This window comes from Arvicola amphibius, chromosome 6 (genome assembly GCF_903992535.2).
Source record: "Arvicola amphibius chromosome 6, mArvAmp1.2, whole genome shotgun sequence".
In the NCBI taxonomy this organism is placed as follows: domain Eukaryota; kingdom Metazoa; phylum Chordata; class Mammalia; order Rodentia; family Cricetidae; genus Arvicola; species Arvicola amphibius.
The window spans coordinates 39,042,231-39,056,963 of record NC_052052.2 but is presented as its reverse complement, the minus strand read 5'-3'; the positions used below and the strand labels follow the sequence as shown (position 1 = coordinate 39,056,963).

Sequence of the window (14,733 nt, the reverse complement as noted above, 5' to 3'; positions counted from 1 at the left end):
CACCTGTGCTTTGGGGTTAACTTATTTCAGTTTGCTCTCTGTGTCTCTGAAGCCCACAGTGGCATTTAGGTTTGCTCTGAGGTAAATTCTCGCAAAAGAGCAATAACAAACTTAAGGAAGGACGTTAATATTCTGGGAACTGTTCACATAAGGAAGGTAGCACAGGAAAGAACCTGGCAGAATCCAGCCCTGCACTGACAAAACTCTGAAATCTAATTCTTCCCTTTATAGTGTTGCTGCTGTCTGCCCAGCAGGAGACACTATGGAGTGACTTACTTTTGTCCACCTTCAAATGCAGCTTTAGATTCAAACAGATTGAATCCCAGAATGCAGTGGGTCATCTGGGAAACATGTTTAGAAAGCTGTTTAAAATAAAAACCTTAGAAAATTGTTGCTCTCCAGGTTTTTGAGGTTTGTCTCATCTTAATACTTAAAAGTGATATATATTTGTCTAAAAAAGATTGATTTTATTTACAGAATATAGGTGTAAACTTCTTAAAAATTTTGAAAATTAAATATAACAACATTGTACAATAAATGATGCACCTTGGCTAAGTTCCTGAATGACAGAGCTGGTTAGTGTTAATAGGTTGACTATACAACTATGACAGTTGGCCCAGTAGCCTTTTCCCTTCGAAGCAGTTATTACCCTTTAGAAATATTTAGAAAGTATTTGAGGTGCAAATTGGAAAAACAAAACAATGCCCAGGAAAAGGAAAAGTTTAAGTACTATCTAAAGAAAATAGTAAAACTTCACATTTCTGAATAAGAATTTTTTTTTTTTTTTTGAGACAGGGCCTCACTATATGTCCATGGCTATCCTAGAACTGGCTCTGGCTCTGTAGACCAGGCTGGCCTTGAACTCACAGAGATCTCCTGTCTCTTCCTCTCAAGTGCTGGGATTAAAGGTGTGCACCACCATGTCTGACTTGGATTAAGACTAATATTAAACAGTTATCACTGCATCCAAAGTTTATGTGCCAATAAAATAACCTTCCAGTTAAAGGCTCATTTTCAAGGTAGTTTGGAAGGAAAATGGTGGAAACTGAAGACAAACTGCCTCAGCTTTGAGGAATGCAGCAGCCTTGGCCTCTGGGGACTGAGTCCTGAGCACTCCTCTCAGGTCCCTGCCGTGCTGAGAAAAGCGTTTCCCTCTTGAAGCTGAGTGTGCTTTCCAAGCTTTGCTGCTGAAAATGCCTTTTCTTTTAGCTGCTCTTCCAGCTCATCATTGACTACCTGGCCGAGTTCAGTTCCACACCCGCTGTCTTCACCATGATAACTGAGCAGCTGAAGAAGACCTACTTCAACATCCTCATCAAGCCGGAGACTCTGGCCAAGTAGGTGGACATGGGACATGACTAGAAATGGGTGCTGACCTTCCAACCTCCACTGTCGGGAAGAGTGCAGAAGGGATCTCCACAGCCTGAGCAAAAGCATAACCCTCTGTGACACAGATGCCTTGGCTGGTTGTAACCTGCATGGGTATCTTTGTGTGAATCAGAAGAAGGTGCCTTGGGGTCCTCTGCATCATCTGACAAAAGAACTCCTTGTGGGAAGGGCAGAAAAGGCTCTGTGAGGGGACACAGCCCTTGGTCCACATGGCTTTAAGCCCCTTCAGGACTTCATGGCTTAGGTGCCTGTAAATGGTCACCAACAGCCTGACCTTAAACATAGGCCCGCTTTTGTTTTTATAAGTGAGAATGAAAAACTGAATCACAGATAGTGAGAACTCAGAAAATGCAATAGCTATTAGGGAGTCAGTTTGGAGATGGGGAGTGAGGCTAGCCAGCCGTGAACTGGGGTCACTGCAGTCATAGACACTTTACTATAATTTAGCTAGCACTACAAATTAGTGACATTTCTAACAAAACAGAAATAATGAAAAATTGTGTATAAAAAATTAGTACAATTAGTTGAATTTGTCTTACTTAGCAACTTATGTGAATATTTCACTCTAGCTGAGTCAGGAAGGTGCATTGCATTGGTGAATAAACCCATTTTAAACTTTGTATGCAGTTTAATCGCTACTTTGGCTATTTTGGTATTCATTTTTCTCTATCATGTTATGGTGGGAATCACCTGTCTTGAAACACTTCTACAGAATCTTGACCTAACCTTTTTCTTAAGATACATTTCTTGCAACATTTGTTTTTAAATGTCCTTTGTGCAGAGATGTGAGACTTTTGATCCTGGAATATTCCCGCTGGTCTATGATTGACAAGTATCGGGCTTTAATGGATGGCCTTTCCCTTGATTCTCTGCTGAACTTTGTCAAGGATTTTAAATCCCAGCTCTTTGTTGAGGGCCTGGTGCAAGGGAACGTCACCAGCACGGTGAGTGAGGTGCTCTACAGTGGGTGGGACCTGACCCCTGATGCCAGGCCAGGTCTTATGAAGAAGACTGTTTATGACTGAGTGAAAGGGGTTTGTTGTTATTTTGCTTTGGTTAAATTTGCTGAAGATCACATGAGAAAAATCTTAATGTAGAGATTAAAATAGAAAGAGGACAGTGATAAAGTGTGCTGCACATACATGCACAGCTGTGCACATACATGCACAGCCAGAATCTGCATGCAGGCCTGGTCAAGCTCAGCAGTGGAATTTTAAGTATCTAAGTAGTAAGATGAACAGAAAAGGTGGAATGGTAGTTTCCAGGGGCCGGTGGGGCTGGAAGGGAGGCAGAAAAGAGGTGCTTAATGGGTATATAATTCTGATTTTCCAAGATAGAGATGTTTTGAAAATATGTCTCACAAGCATGACTATAGTTAATTGAATTGTGTGTGTGTGTGTGTGTGTGTGTGTGTGTGTATTTTTTTTTCAAGACAGGGTCTTTCTGTGTAGCCATAGCTGTCCTGGTACTCACTCTGTTACCAGGCTAGCCTTGAACTCACAGAGATCTGCCTGGATTAAAAATAGTTCTGGGATTAAGAATTGTATACTTTGTTAAGTGATAAGCTTTGTTATATTAAAATGACGAAGTCTGAAAATAATGAAGTAATGAAGTAAATGAAAAGTGCTTAGGAGATAGCCGGGGAGATGTCCAAACTCCCTGCCTGAGTGGGGAAGGCAGAGTGGGAAAATGGTCCCTCTTAGATCTGTGGCTTCTATTCTTCCCCATCTTTCTGGTTTTCTCTCCCAAACCCCAAGCCAGCCTTTGTTTCTGTCCTGCCAACAGAAAGACTGCCCAAAGTCTCAATAGCAAGAAAAGCAGGACTAGCTAGTTGTCTGTCTAACACAGTGGGAGGGCCAGGCAGGAGTTTAGGCTGAAGACTTGATGTCATGAAGTAGCTGCAGGGGAAATTACTACAGAGTTGAGCTTACCGCCACTTAGCATCTTCTAGGCAGAACAGAGTCTCAGGAGGAACAGAAGGGATGCAGTCAGTCAAGTGCTGTTCTGTCATAGCAGGCTGTGTCAGCTGCTCAGACTTCTAAAATACAGCACTGGCTGCTAGCATGGCCTAGCTAGATAAGCCAGTGTGAAAAGGGCTGTTCAAATGTGAATGCACTAGGTGGAGGGGCAGCGGGAGTCATTTAGCATTTGATAAACATCTTGTCCAGCAATTAGGTGACAGGCTCTGCTTTCCTACTGCTGTCTGTCCTAAGTGCTGCAGAAATTGGAATTATTCTCTTTTATCTTTTAGGAGTCTATGGATTTCCTGAAATATGTTGTTGAGTAAGTATTGGATTTTCCCTCTGAGGTTTAGTGCTCTTCCCAGAAAGAAGTATTAGGCTGGAGCTCAGCTGATGGTTACTCAGCTCTTAGACCCTCGCGGCGCTTGCTTTTCTTGGCCTGATATAAACAGCAGTTGAGGGGGGGGGGGGTTGAGGGAGAGCACTAGGTGTGCTCGTGTGACCTGCATTGACTCTTTTGCAGCAAGCTGAACTTCGTGCCCCTGGAGCAGGAGATGCCTGTGCAGTTCCAGGTGGTGCAGCTGCCCAGCGGCCACCACTTATGCAAAGTCAGAGCTCTGAATAAAGGAGATGCTAACTCGGAAGTCACTGTGTATTACCAGGTGAGTTGGCCCACCGCACAGCAGGTCTCCAGTACTTGGGCTGAGTTCACCCTTTTGTTGCATTAAACTTGGGGGAGTTTGTGCAGTTAAAAAATGTCACTAATATGCGCCTCCCTCTTTTGAAAAAAAATCACACTGAGTATTGTTTTTATTAATCAACGGGTAATGCAGAACACATACTAAATGTGATGGAGCTGGGCGGTGGTGGCACATGCCCTTAATCCCCGGAGGCAAAGGCAGGAGGATCTCCGTGAGTTCGAGGCCAGCCTGGTCTACAGAGCTAGTTCCAGGACAGCTGTGACTGTTACACAGAGAAATCCTATCTTGAAAAACCAAGAAAAAAAAGTGATGAAAATTCCTACATAGTCCCTAACAGGATCCAAGCACTGAGATCGTTTTAAAGGACAGCTTGGAAAGAAATGAAATAAACCTAGCTAAGCAATCAGCATAGAACAAACTGTTCTTTGTGGGATGGTAAATCCAAGGCAGTTTGCTATTCTCTGGGACTCAGGTCTCCTTTGTGTGTGTGTTCTTTCTACAGTGGAGGGCTGGGGTGGGTGTAGGTAGGTCTCTAAAGAAGGCTTCCCAGCAGACCCCAGTCCGCTGAGCCTGCTGCAGCATGGCTGATCATGGGCCCGTTGTATGTACATGTATATGTTTCAACAGGTGCATGTGGAAGTAGGTCAGAGGCCAACCTTGGGGATCATTCCTTAGGTACCATTCCTCTAGCCCTTCCCTTAAGAACCCTGAGACAAGGACTGGCTTGGAGGACAGCAAGCAGGCGAGCCTAGTGGCCAGTGAGCCCAAGGATTACAAGTACATGCCACACGCCAAGAATTCTTTTCAGAAGAATTATTTTAATGAGTATGGGTGTTTTGCCTGCACATATGTCTGTGTACCACATGAGTGCCTGGTACCTGCAGAGGCCAGAAAAGGGTGTTGGATCCTTGAAACCGGAGTTAACTGTGAGCCACCACTCGGGTGCTGGCAATAAATTCCAGCCCCAAACCCATCATTTTTAAAATGTGGACTCTGAGGATTGAACTCAGGTCCTTGTGCTCATAGGACCTCACTTAGCCTCTGAGCCGTCATTGCTCCTCCTCCCCACACCTTTTCTTATTTTGACACTGTCCTGGTTGTCAGATGCAAATTCGCCTGCCTGATGCCCTGGCCATCTCATACTAGCTGCTTCCATTAGGAAACTTTCCTTTCTCACAGAACACACGTGAGTGGTCATGGGGTATCCCCCTTAAAGGGAAACAGAACTTCTTGGTGCTTGTTAATCAGACTCCATCCTCTTCCTCTGGTGAAACAGGAAAGATAAGGAATGAGTCTACAAGGAATCTGCAAGAGACCATACGAGCAGCATCCTTGTTTTCTGAGTTAGTTTGCTATTCTCCAGACTTCTCGGGTACTTCCACAGTACTTGGTTTGACTGCAGAAGCTACTTTTCAGTTTTCATGCATTTTGAGAAACAGATTCAGATGCTCCAATCACTCCACATTTCCTGCTGTCCTCCTTAGGGCTTTCAGCTACGTACTCGATTTTACAGTGTATCCTGAGCCTTGCAGGCAGGACCTGTCAGACTTAGTATTGTTGGCTTCACCCATGTCTACCTGGAGTCTGCACCAGTGCCAACAATACAGGTGTTCCGGCACTACTCCTGCTCTTAGGCTCTCAGGCTAGTGGGAAGGCACAGTAAACAGGATTGTTGGGACAAGAAGCTAAGGAGTGAAACTCAAGAAAGTAGTTGCCAAGATCATTAAAGCCTTGCTTGTAATCGTAAGTCATTGCTTCTCTGATCAAGTTTTCCCTTCAGTCAGGTACCAGGAGTCTAAGAGAATACACTCTTATGGAGCTGCTTGTGGTAAGTTCATGAAGTGGCGGCATTCAGGAGTTCCTGGTCTGCCTAAGGGATGTGGACCTGTGCTAGTCAGAAACTTGTAAATGGAAGGTCAGGTGGTCATTTATTCTCATCCAATATGAGCAGTCGGGCCTGGATCATTTAGAACTGTATGGGAGGATTTTGGAGATCATCACACCTTAGGGTAAGAAATAGCTGATGGAAAATATGTTGAATTACAGATGCACATGGAAGAGCCCTGCTTTGACTTCCTTCGAACCAAGCAGACCCTTGGGTAAGTCTGCTGGCAAGAGCACTGAGAGCCTGGAACTCCCTTGCAGAGCTTGCCAGTCTGCTTTGGCCCTCCCATACCTTACAATATACCTGAATGTCAGTATTTCTTCAGTTCCTGTGTTGGACTATGATTGGGTTTTCAGTTTGCTCAGGCATCTGGATGAGCCAGAAAAGTGAGCTTGTACCCAGTTCAGCATTGGGGTGGGTACCTTCACCCCCCATGTTCAGTGCCTCTCTGGACAGGAATGAACTCCTCTAACTTCTCTGTCTGGCTTTAGGTACCATGTCTACCCAACATGTAGGAACACATCTGGGATTCTAGGATTCTCTGTAACTGTCGGGACTCAAGCAACCAAATACAAGTAAGAGAGTAAATGGGTACACTCCTGGTTTTCCAGACATGGGGGTGGGGCGGGTTCTACAGGTGCATCCCTGAATCTTGTACAGCTGTGGCTATGCAGTTTGCTTTTAGTTGGAAGGGGTAGGGTGGATAATGGACAGCCCATCTAGGACTAATCAGAGCTGTACGGATCCATAGGGTGTGGCTCAAACCCTACAGGTCACTCTGCAGGACTTACTAATGTTTTCAGAGAGAAAATGGATGTTGGACTGATGTGGTCATCACTGAATGCACAAAGCCCTGGCCCTGGGTTTGATTCCCAGTATCACATAAAGCCAGGCATAGCATAGCAGCACCTTGTAGTCAAGGCCAGCTCAGGCTGCATGACTGTCTTAAGCTGCAAAACCAGCAGATGGCTCTGCGGTCAGGAGCACTTGCGCTCTTGCTAGAGATGTCACTGCTGACAGGTCACAGCTCTGATCAAGCTGACATCACTCGAACGGTGGCTCACAACTGTGTCTCTAACTCCAGTTTCAGGGAACCTAATGTGCTCTTCTGACCTCTGTGGGTACAGGCACACATGTGAGCAAAACATCCACAAACATAAATCCTAACCCCCACCCAGCCACACACACTCTGAACCTGAGGTGTAAGGCCGTGCAGTTCCGGCTGTCAGCGTGTGAGCACTAGGAGATGAGAGAACAGGGTGACCTCATTTTCTTTCCTCTCCTGGCTTAGGGTGGAAAACATTTAGCCTTTATGCGAGTGAACCTGAATTACTTTGGCTTCTATTCAAATTCTTTCAGCTCTGAGATTGTTGACAAGAAGATAGAAGAATTTCTTTCCAGTTTTGAGGAGAAGATTGAGAACCTCACTGAAGATGCATTCAACACTCAGGTGACTGTTGCTCGGTCTGTTCATGTCCCAATATATATATAACCAATGTCCTTTTAAAACCCAGCGTGCACGCACGCACGCCGGCCGTCTGAATGGTGTGGTGTTGTGGCTGGCAGGTCACAGCTCTGATCAAGCTGAAGGAGTGTGAGGACACCCACCTCGGGGAGGAGGTGGACAGGAACTGGAACGAGGTGCTGACACAGCAGTATCTCTTTGACCGCCTTGCCCACGAGGTAAGAGTTCTCACATTAGGGCAGCCCTGAGGACAGAGTCCCGGGTTCAAACCGCAGGTGTGGAGGAGGAACTTAGGTCATGGGGCCTGGTGGTCTTTCTCTAAGTCTTTAGTTGTTAGAGTTCCTGTAATTTCTCTGTAAGATGCTAACCTTTACCTCTGTTCATGGACCAGTTCAGCCAGAGAAGCTCCACTTGAGGTTTATTGTGAGACTTGATGAGGGCAATTTATGGGTTTCTACTAAAGAATATATAGTTTATATTTTCATGAACATGGAGTTCCTAAAGGTCTTTTGGCAACTTCTAGCTGGAATTAGTGAAACCATCCCAAAAGAGCTTTGGTCCTCTCACCCAGGTGACTGATAAGCACGATACCCCGTTCTGTGCACCTGCACAGTTGCCGAGCGTGAAGGGCCTGTGGGACACGCGCTGCAGCCCTGCTGATGTAGACAGCTGTTAGGAAGGACCAAGATGTCCCTGAGGATCTCTGTCCTTTTGTGGAAGGGTGGGGGCAGACTGAGCAAGTTCCGTAAGATAAACTTAAGGTGCCGAGGACTGGGGACAGAGGTCTGCCAAGGACAACCAAGGACACCTGTTTCTTTCCTGTCCTCTCTGCAAGATTGAAGCACTGAAGTCTTTCTCAAAGTCAGACCTGGTCAGCTGGTTCAAGGCTCACAGAGGACCTGGAAGTAAAATGCTCAGTGTCCACGTGAGTACGCTCAACCATTCGGAGTTGCTGGCACCTAGCTGGCAAATTTTTCAGCCTAGTCTTCAGCTGCTTCCAGACATCTAGCTGGCAAACTTCTCACCCAAGTCTTTGGCCTCTTCCAGGTTGTTGGATATGGGAAGTATGAACTGGAAGAAGATAGCGCCCCTTTTGGTGAGGACCCCAATTCTCGTGAAGGGATGCAGCTGACCTACCTGCTACCCTCTCCTCTCCTGGCAGATTCTACCATCCCTATTACTGATATCAGGGCCTTCACATCAACGCTCAGCCTCTTCCCCTACCACAAAATAGTCAAATAAATGCAGTCTCACTGGCCTGAAGCAGCGTGTATTTAAAGCCGTGTGTGAATTGTATGGAGTTACACTACTGCCTTAGGGCTTCATTGGATTTTGCGATGGCAACCTAGGATTTGATTTACTTTTCTCTCCTCTGCAAGACTAACCCAGGGTTACTGCACTGGATGGCAGTGAGCTAGTAGCCAAGTGTGACCCAGACACTTACGTCAGCAGCTTGCCTGGTCTGTCCTTGGAGGAGGAGAACCCAGTTCTTGTGTGCCTACATGTAACTAATTTGTTATAGCACCAAACTGCCCTGTTTTGTTTTTTAATGTATTTTTAAATAAACATAGTTCTGTATTTCCCTTCAGATCAAGCCATCTCCTGTGGCTTTTTTTGGGGTGGGGGAGGTGGAAATGGTGTGCTCCTCGAGCCCTGGAAGGCAGGAAGGTGTTTCAGGCTGAGCTCCCTGTGCTACAGAGGAGCAGGGCTGGAGTCCTGTGAGAAGCTCTGCCTCAGTCCCAGGTTGCCAAATTGGTTTCCAAGGTTAGTCATATAAACAATGAAAGAAACATATTTTTAAAAAGGTTGGAAAATTATTTTATGAAGCCTTAAGAAGCACTGCAGATAATTGGACTAATCCAAGTTTAGATACAATCTAATAGTTCAATTCTAAAATAAAGGTTATAGGTGAACCATGAAATTTCCTAATACTTGACCTTCATACATTGCTCTGATGTTCTAAAAGGGCTCTGCGGAAACAGTGTCTACAGGTGGCAGACTTGTGGAAAAACTCAGGTGTATCTGTGTGTCGTGTCTAGAACCCAAGATTATATGAACTAGGAGACAAAGATTTTATGCCTGAACAGCAGAATTAGAGGACAGGACACTAACACCGGGGTCTCTGTAAATGCTTTTCAAAGCATGGGATCTGGAAAAGGAAGAGACATCTTGTTCCAAAGCCTGAAGTCTCTCTCAGGACTGAAGTCAGAACTGCAACTGCACAGAGGAGAAAGGGAAGCCTTTTCCACTTTAATTGTTCATCTGTGTCGTCAAGTCCAGTATCCCTGAGATAGGAACCACTGCAATAAGAAAGGAAGTGACAGCTTCTCCTGAAGGAAGATCGACTGTTGCTTAATTACGCCTACTGCCCTGGTCACCAGATGTGAGCTGAGTCGCCAGCCTAATGCTTCACAGCACCAAGACGCTTCAGTAACGGTTCGTCATAAACCCAGCACTCTCCATCCTCATGGAAGAGCTACAAAAGGAAGAGAGGACTCGGTTAGAGAGTGCACACTGTATTGTATGCCATGCCCATTCCACCTGCTGAAATGAGTGTCAGGCAGGGACCAGGGGAACTCTTGGGTTTACCTCTTCAGTATTCACAGAAATGAACAAGTTACTGCTCGAAGCTGCAGAGGAAGCAGGATCAGGACTTACCCTCGTCTCCCACTGAATTTCCTTCTCCTTCCTTTCTCGGGCTTCTGCTCTTTGTCTTTCTTCAAGTCTGTGCTTTGCTTCGGTTGCTGCGTCAATGTCTCTGATTTTTAAATTGAAAGTGACATCCTTCCAAAGGCTAAAGAGATGGAAGGAGCCTGTGAGCTGGAGCCACCTGACAGCTGCTGAGCGCCACAGTACAGACTAGACCTCCTTAAGCTGCTAACGGTACCAGAGCAGTAAAGAGCTCTCTGCTACTTGTCAACAAAGGAGGTAGGGACAGGCAGCTTGACACATGGTTGGACAACAGAAGGAGCTAAGACTTGGGAGTCTGCCTCTGACTCTGCAACTCTAGGGAGTCAGTTTATTTCTTGGGCTTGAGTGTCTTTACTATAAACTGAAAGGGGAACGGTCAAGAGGTCAACTGCAGGGCCTTCAGGGCATAAGAAATGGCTCCTTTATGTTGCTGCTATTTCAGCTGTAGGGAAAGAGGCAAAGAGAAGTCAGCAAACTTAGCTGTAGTTACAAAGCTCTTAAATGTGGGAACTGACAAAGGGCCCAGGCACTGAGCTCAGTCTGCACTGTTTTTCAATGCTCTGTCTCCCAGACCCACCTGGACCCGGGCCTAGGCAAGCAGGAAGCACCATGGCAGCTGCTCTAGTTATGGCTCCTTACCAGCGGGACTCATACTCGTTCTGATCTTCCAACTTCCTCACTTTTTTCTTGATTATAGGCAACTTCTTGGTATCTACAAAGATGGTATTTTCCTAGATAACGAGAGGTAGAATGGTGTGTTATCACTCAGTGTTACTACAGAGTCAACTTCCAGGAGATTTTAACACATAGATCCTATATAGCTCAACACAGTGAGTTTCAGATGCAACCTAAATCCACTAATTCTTAAGCTTAGAAGCTCAAATCAGCAGGCACATTCTGTGTGTTCACTATATGCTAGAGCTATCTCTTGGCGCTACACCACCTCTATCAAGTAATCCTCATGTTAGGCAGCCTCTCTGAAGACAGGCTCAAATCCTCTCTAGACTCCAGTTTACAGAGCTCCCTGCTCATCTATATACCTGACTTAGGAAAAACAAGGAGAGTACATAATACCCAAGTTTCTTAATGGTGGACTATCTTATTTATCTGATGCAAAGCCAGTCAGTAAATTTCATCATAAACCTGAGTGTATAAAACACAAATTAGTTTAGCACTTTGTACTGGCTAATTTTATGTCAGCTTGACACAGGCTAGAGTCACCTGAGAGAAGGGAGCCCCAACTGAAAAACAGGCTCCCTAAGACTGGGCTGTAGGCAAGCCCTAGGTCATGTTCTTAGTCATTGATGTGGGAGGGTCTAGCCCGTAATGGATGGTATCATCCCTGTTCCGGTTGGTCCTGGGTTCTCTTAAGAAAGCAGGCTGAGCAAGCCATGATGATCAAGCCAGTAAGCAGCACCCTCCTCCATGGCCTCTGCATCAACTGCTGCCCTGCTTAAGTTTCTGTACACACTTCCTTAAATGATGAACTGTTCCATGAAACTGAGTGAAATAAACCACTTCCTCCCCAAGCTGCTTTTAGTCATGGTGTTTCATCATACCAATAATAACCCTAACTAAGCACATTTCGTCTTACAACCTTTTGACAAGAGACTGAACATTTACCAGGTGACTGCCAAGTGTGGTGATATTATTTTGTTTGTGCTTTAACAAATAAAGCTTGCCTGAAGATCAGAGTGCGGAGCTAAGCCACTAGTTAGCCATAGAGGCCAGGCAGTGGTGGTGCACAGATGGATCTCTGAGGGACTGAATCAGTCTAAAAGAGAAACAGAGCTCACATCTTTGATCCCAGCACTAGGGAGGTGGAGAGAGGAGCGATATGGATGGAGGAGAGACAGGAACTCAGAGCATTCTCAAGGCAAGGCATTCAGCAGAGGTAAAAAGTCTCTCTAGTCGCTGGCTCATTACTTCTCTGAACTTTCAGCATTTACCCCATATCTGACTCTGTGTTTTCTTATTAAGACAAATTAGAATTCAAGCTACAGCCAAGTGTTGCTTCTTGTTTTAAGACCAGAAAAAAGTAAAGACCATTTCCGTTACCTGCACGGTAGAAGAATAAGGAGAGAAGGGCCCAGAAGAGATGAAGGAAACTACACACACAAAGGGCAGGCTACATACAGTGCAGCTAAGACAAAGAAGAACAAAACAGAGTTCTTACCCCTGTTGCATATTTTGCATACATGATACCATTCCATTCCCCTTCAATTGAGCAGAAAGATTTCTTGTCATTTGGAGAACTAAACAAACAAAAAAACCAATTTATATTAGTTTCAAGTTTCTCAAGTAGTTTATATTAGCTTCAAGAAAGTGGTCAGAACAACAAGGGAAAGCAGCTGCAAACCCCTTTCACAGTGAGACGCTGTCTGTCCCGTTCTTCCTTACTCAGGACAGCGGCCTTCAGAGGGTGTGTGGATGTAGCAATGGACTGCACACACACAGCAGGAGAGAGCCCATCTGTCGTCTTCTATAAATTACATCAAAGCTTAGAGATGCTCCAAACAGACCTAACCATGTCTTCCTTCTGGAGGCAGCAGAGTGACTGTCAACTGTGCCACTAAGGCCTGCCCACTTCTCTATCAGTAGTAAACTTTTCTGTCCAGGGTTCCATCCTACTTTGGGGGTGGAGGTGGCAGCTGATTCGTACATTCAAATTAAATCCTCTTGGAAACTGATTAACCAGCTGGTCAGGCATTACTCCATCAGGATACTGTTTCCAGGGCACAACAGGACAGCCTCCTTTTGCAGGCAATGTCTGGTCTACAAACTGTTACACACAGCTGCCTCCCAGGTCCTAACTATTGAAAAAAAAATCATGCCGGATACCAATGCGTGATGTTTCCTGTTTCCCCCCAGCAAAGGGACAGAAAATGGGGCTCTGTGCTGGCTTGCAGGTGCTTTACTGGGGCCGCACAGCCTGTTTTCACGGTCCAGCCTGGCAAGAAGGTTGGACTCTAAGGCACAGGGAGCTTGACACCAGATCCCCTATATACAAGTCCTCAGGGAGGAGAGCCTGCCCGCCACCCCTGACTGCTCTGGGCCCAGGGTGTAGGTCTCTTCTGACATGAGGCTGTTTTCAGATGGAGACAGGCTTACAAAGTCAGTTGATGGTTAGTTCCTAACAGTTTCAGGAGAGTAAAGTACTTCAGAAAAGCGGAGCACTGAGGCAGGAAATACCTACAAAATCTCTGCAGTGATTCTGTGCTTCTTGCCCCCATAGAAAGGTTTAGTGTGGAAGACGATGTTTGCACTGTAACCCGTTTTGGAGCAGTTAATATTGCATTCTCCTCCTAATTCCACCCAGGGCACTGTCAGGATAGACCTACAAAATCAAAGGTTCTCAGGTAAGACTGGCGGTTCGGGGAGAAAGGAGGGGGTGTGGCTTAAGAACAGCAAAGCTGCAGCTGATGAAAAGCACAATCTACTTGCCTTCCATAGCCATTGGGGAAGGTGAGGATGTAGTGCTCATCATACTCCAGACAAGAGACGCAGCCTGTGGAAGAACAGCAGCCTCTGCTAGGGCAGCAGCCACAGCCCATTCACTTCTTCCCCTGCTCTCTTCTCCAAGTTCATTTACATGTAAATTATGACACCCAGCCTTACTTTCAGGGGTTATTTTTCCTTAAGAAAAATGCTAGAATCCACAATACCACACACTTACCCTGACCTATGTTGTGTACCCCAATTGACATCCCAAGGAATTTTGATTTAGTCCAGATATGAGCATTGAATTGTATCTTCTTGTTGAAACACTCAGCGTAAAAGGCTGAAACTGAAAAAGAAAATGTTTCCCGTGAGTGTTAAGTAGTCACTTCTCTAAACTGGCCCCACAGAAAAGCCTTTTTCTTCACAGAGAAGAACCTTGGGTCATGCTTTTCCCCAGAGCAAGTACACACAGAGCCAGTGGGCAGCGCTCCCCACCACCCCAAATATAGGGTCATGGCCAATCTGTAAGGTTTGCAACCTAAAGGGCTATCTGTTCTGGTCAGCAAGTCTTTGCTCATGCTCTCCCTCCCTTATCTGGGCCCCTTCAATATTTCTACTCTCTTTCTTTCTTGTTTCTTGAGACAGGGTTTCTTTAATTTTAGCCCTGGCTGTCCCAGGCTGGCCTCAAACTTACAGAGATCCACCTACCTCTATCTCTTGAATCCTGGGATTAAAGACAAGTACCATCATGCCCAGTTCAATATTTCCACTCTTAATACTACACTGAACAAAGATACTGAGGCTATATATTCTCCCCACCATGTCTGGAATACATTGTGCAGAAACGACAAACATCTCCAAGTTGCCATGGGTAAGGTGACTTTAGAAGCACTGCATGTTACTTCCCAAACCCCTTCATTTTGTACACAGTCAGTGATGCTGAGTCTTTGAGACTACAGTTTCCAGTTCAGGTAACAGGAAGGACAGCACTCAAGTGACAAGTCACTTGACCTGGCTGTCATGCACTGGATGACTGGCTTTAGGACAGTTTAAAGGTTGTAGGAAAAACCTGTAACTTACTGGGTGGATGATGGGAAACTTGCTCAGCCACAAACGTTACACTGTTCTTAGAAACCCAGGGTACCGGCCCTTCTGAAACAAGCTCCTGGAAAGAATCATAACATCAATTAAAAAATGTTT

The 14,733-nt window shown here is 45.5% G+C and overlaps 2 protein-coding genes across 12 annotated transcripts in view; one reads left to right on the top strand and one right to left on the bottom strand.

Moving 5' to 3' along the window:
• Positions 1-8,664, top strand: part of Nrdc (nardilysin convertase) — a 70,857-nt gene extending 62,193 nt beyond the window's left edge. For both annotated transcript variants that reach the window (XM_038332412.2, XM_038332413.2), the window contains 11 exons: positions 1,210-1,337; positions 2,171-2,333; positions 3,641-3,672; positions 3,874-4,012; positions 5,832-5,879; positions 6,098-6,150; positions 6,428-6,511; positions 7,296-7,386; positions 7,503-7,619; positions 8,237-8,326; positions 8,449-8,664. In XM_038332412.2, coding sequence (XP_038188340.1) covers positions 1,210-1,337; positions 2,171-2,333; positions 3,641-3,672; positions 3,874-4,012; positions 5,832-5,879; positions 6,098-6,150; positions 6,428-6,511; positions 7,296-7,386; positions 7,503-7,619; positions 8,237-8,326; positions 8,449-8,643 — 1,140 coding nt within the window. In that variant the 3' untranslated portion in view covers positions 8,644-8,664. The remainder of the gene's footprint in view (positions 1-1,209; positions 1,338-2,170; positions 2,334-3,640; positions 3,673-3,873; positions 4,013-5,831; positions 5,880-6,097; positions 6,151-6,427; positions 6,512-7,295; positions 7,387-7,502; positions 7,620-8,236; positions 8,327-8,448) is intronic.
• A 966-nt stretch (positions 8,665-9,630) lies between these two features.
• Osbpl9 (oxysterol binding protein like 9) overlaps positions 9,631-14,733 on the bottom strand; it is a 136,234-nt gene continuing 131,131 nt past the window's right edge. For all 10 annotated transcript variants that reach the window (XM_038332415.2, XM_038332416.2, XM_038332418.2 and 7 more), the window contains 8 exons: positions 14,614-14,698; positions 13,769-13,879; positions 13,537-13,600; positions 13,289-13,429; positions 12,269-12,347; positions 10,732-10,823; positions 10,060-10,195; positions 9,631-9,877 (listed from right to left, as the gene is read on the bottom strand). In XM_038332415.2, the coding sequence (XP_038188343.1) occupies positions 9,803-9,877; positions 10,060-10,195; positions 10,732-10,823; positions 12,269-12,347; positions 13,289-13,429; positions 13,537-13,600; positions 13,769-13,879; positions 14,614-14,698 (783 nt within the window). In that variant the 3' untranslated portion in view covers positions 9,631-9,802. The remainder of the gene's footprint in view (positions 9,878-10,059; positions 10,196-10,731; positions 10,824-12,268; positions 12,348-13,288; positions 13,430-13,536; positions 13,601-13,768; positions 13,880-14,613; positions 14,699-14,733) is intronic.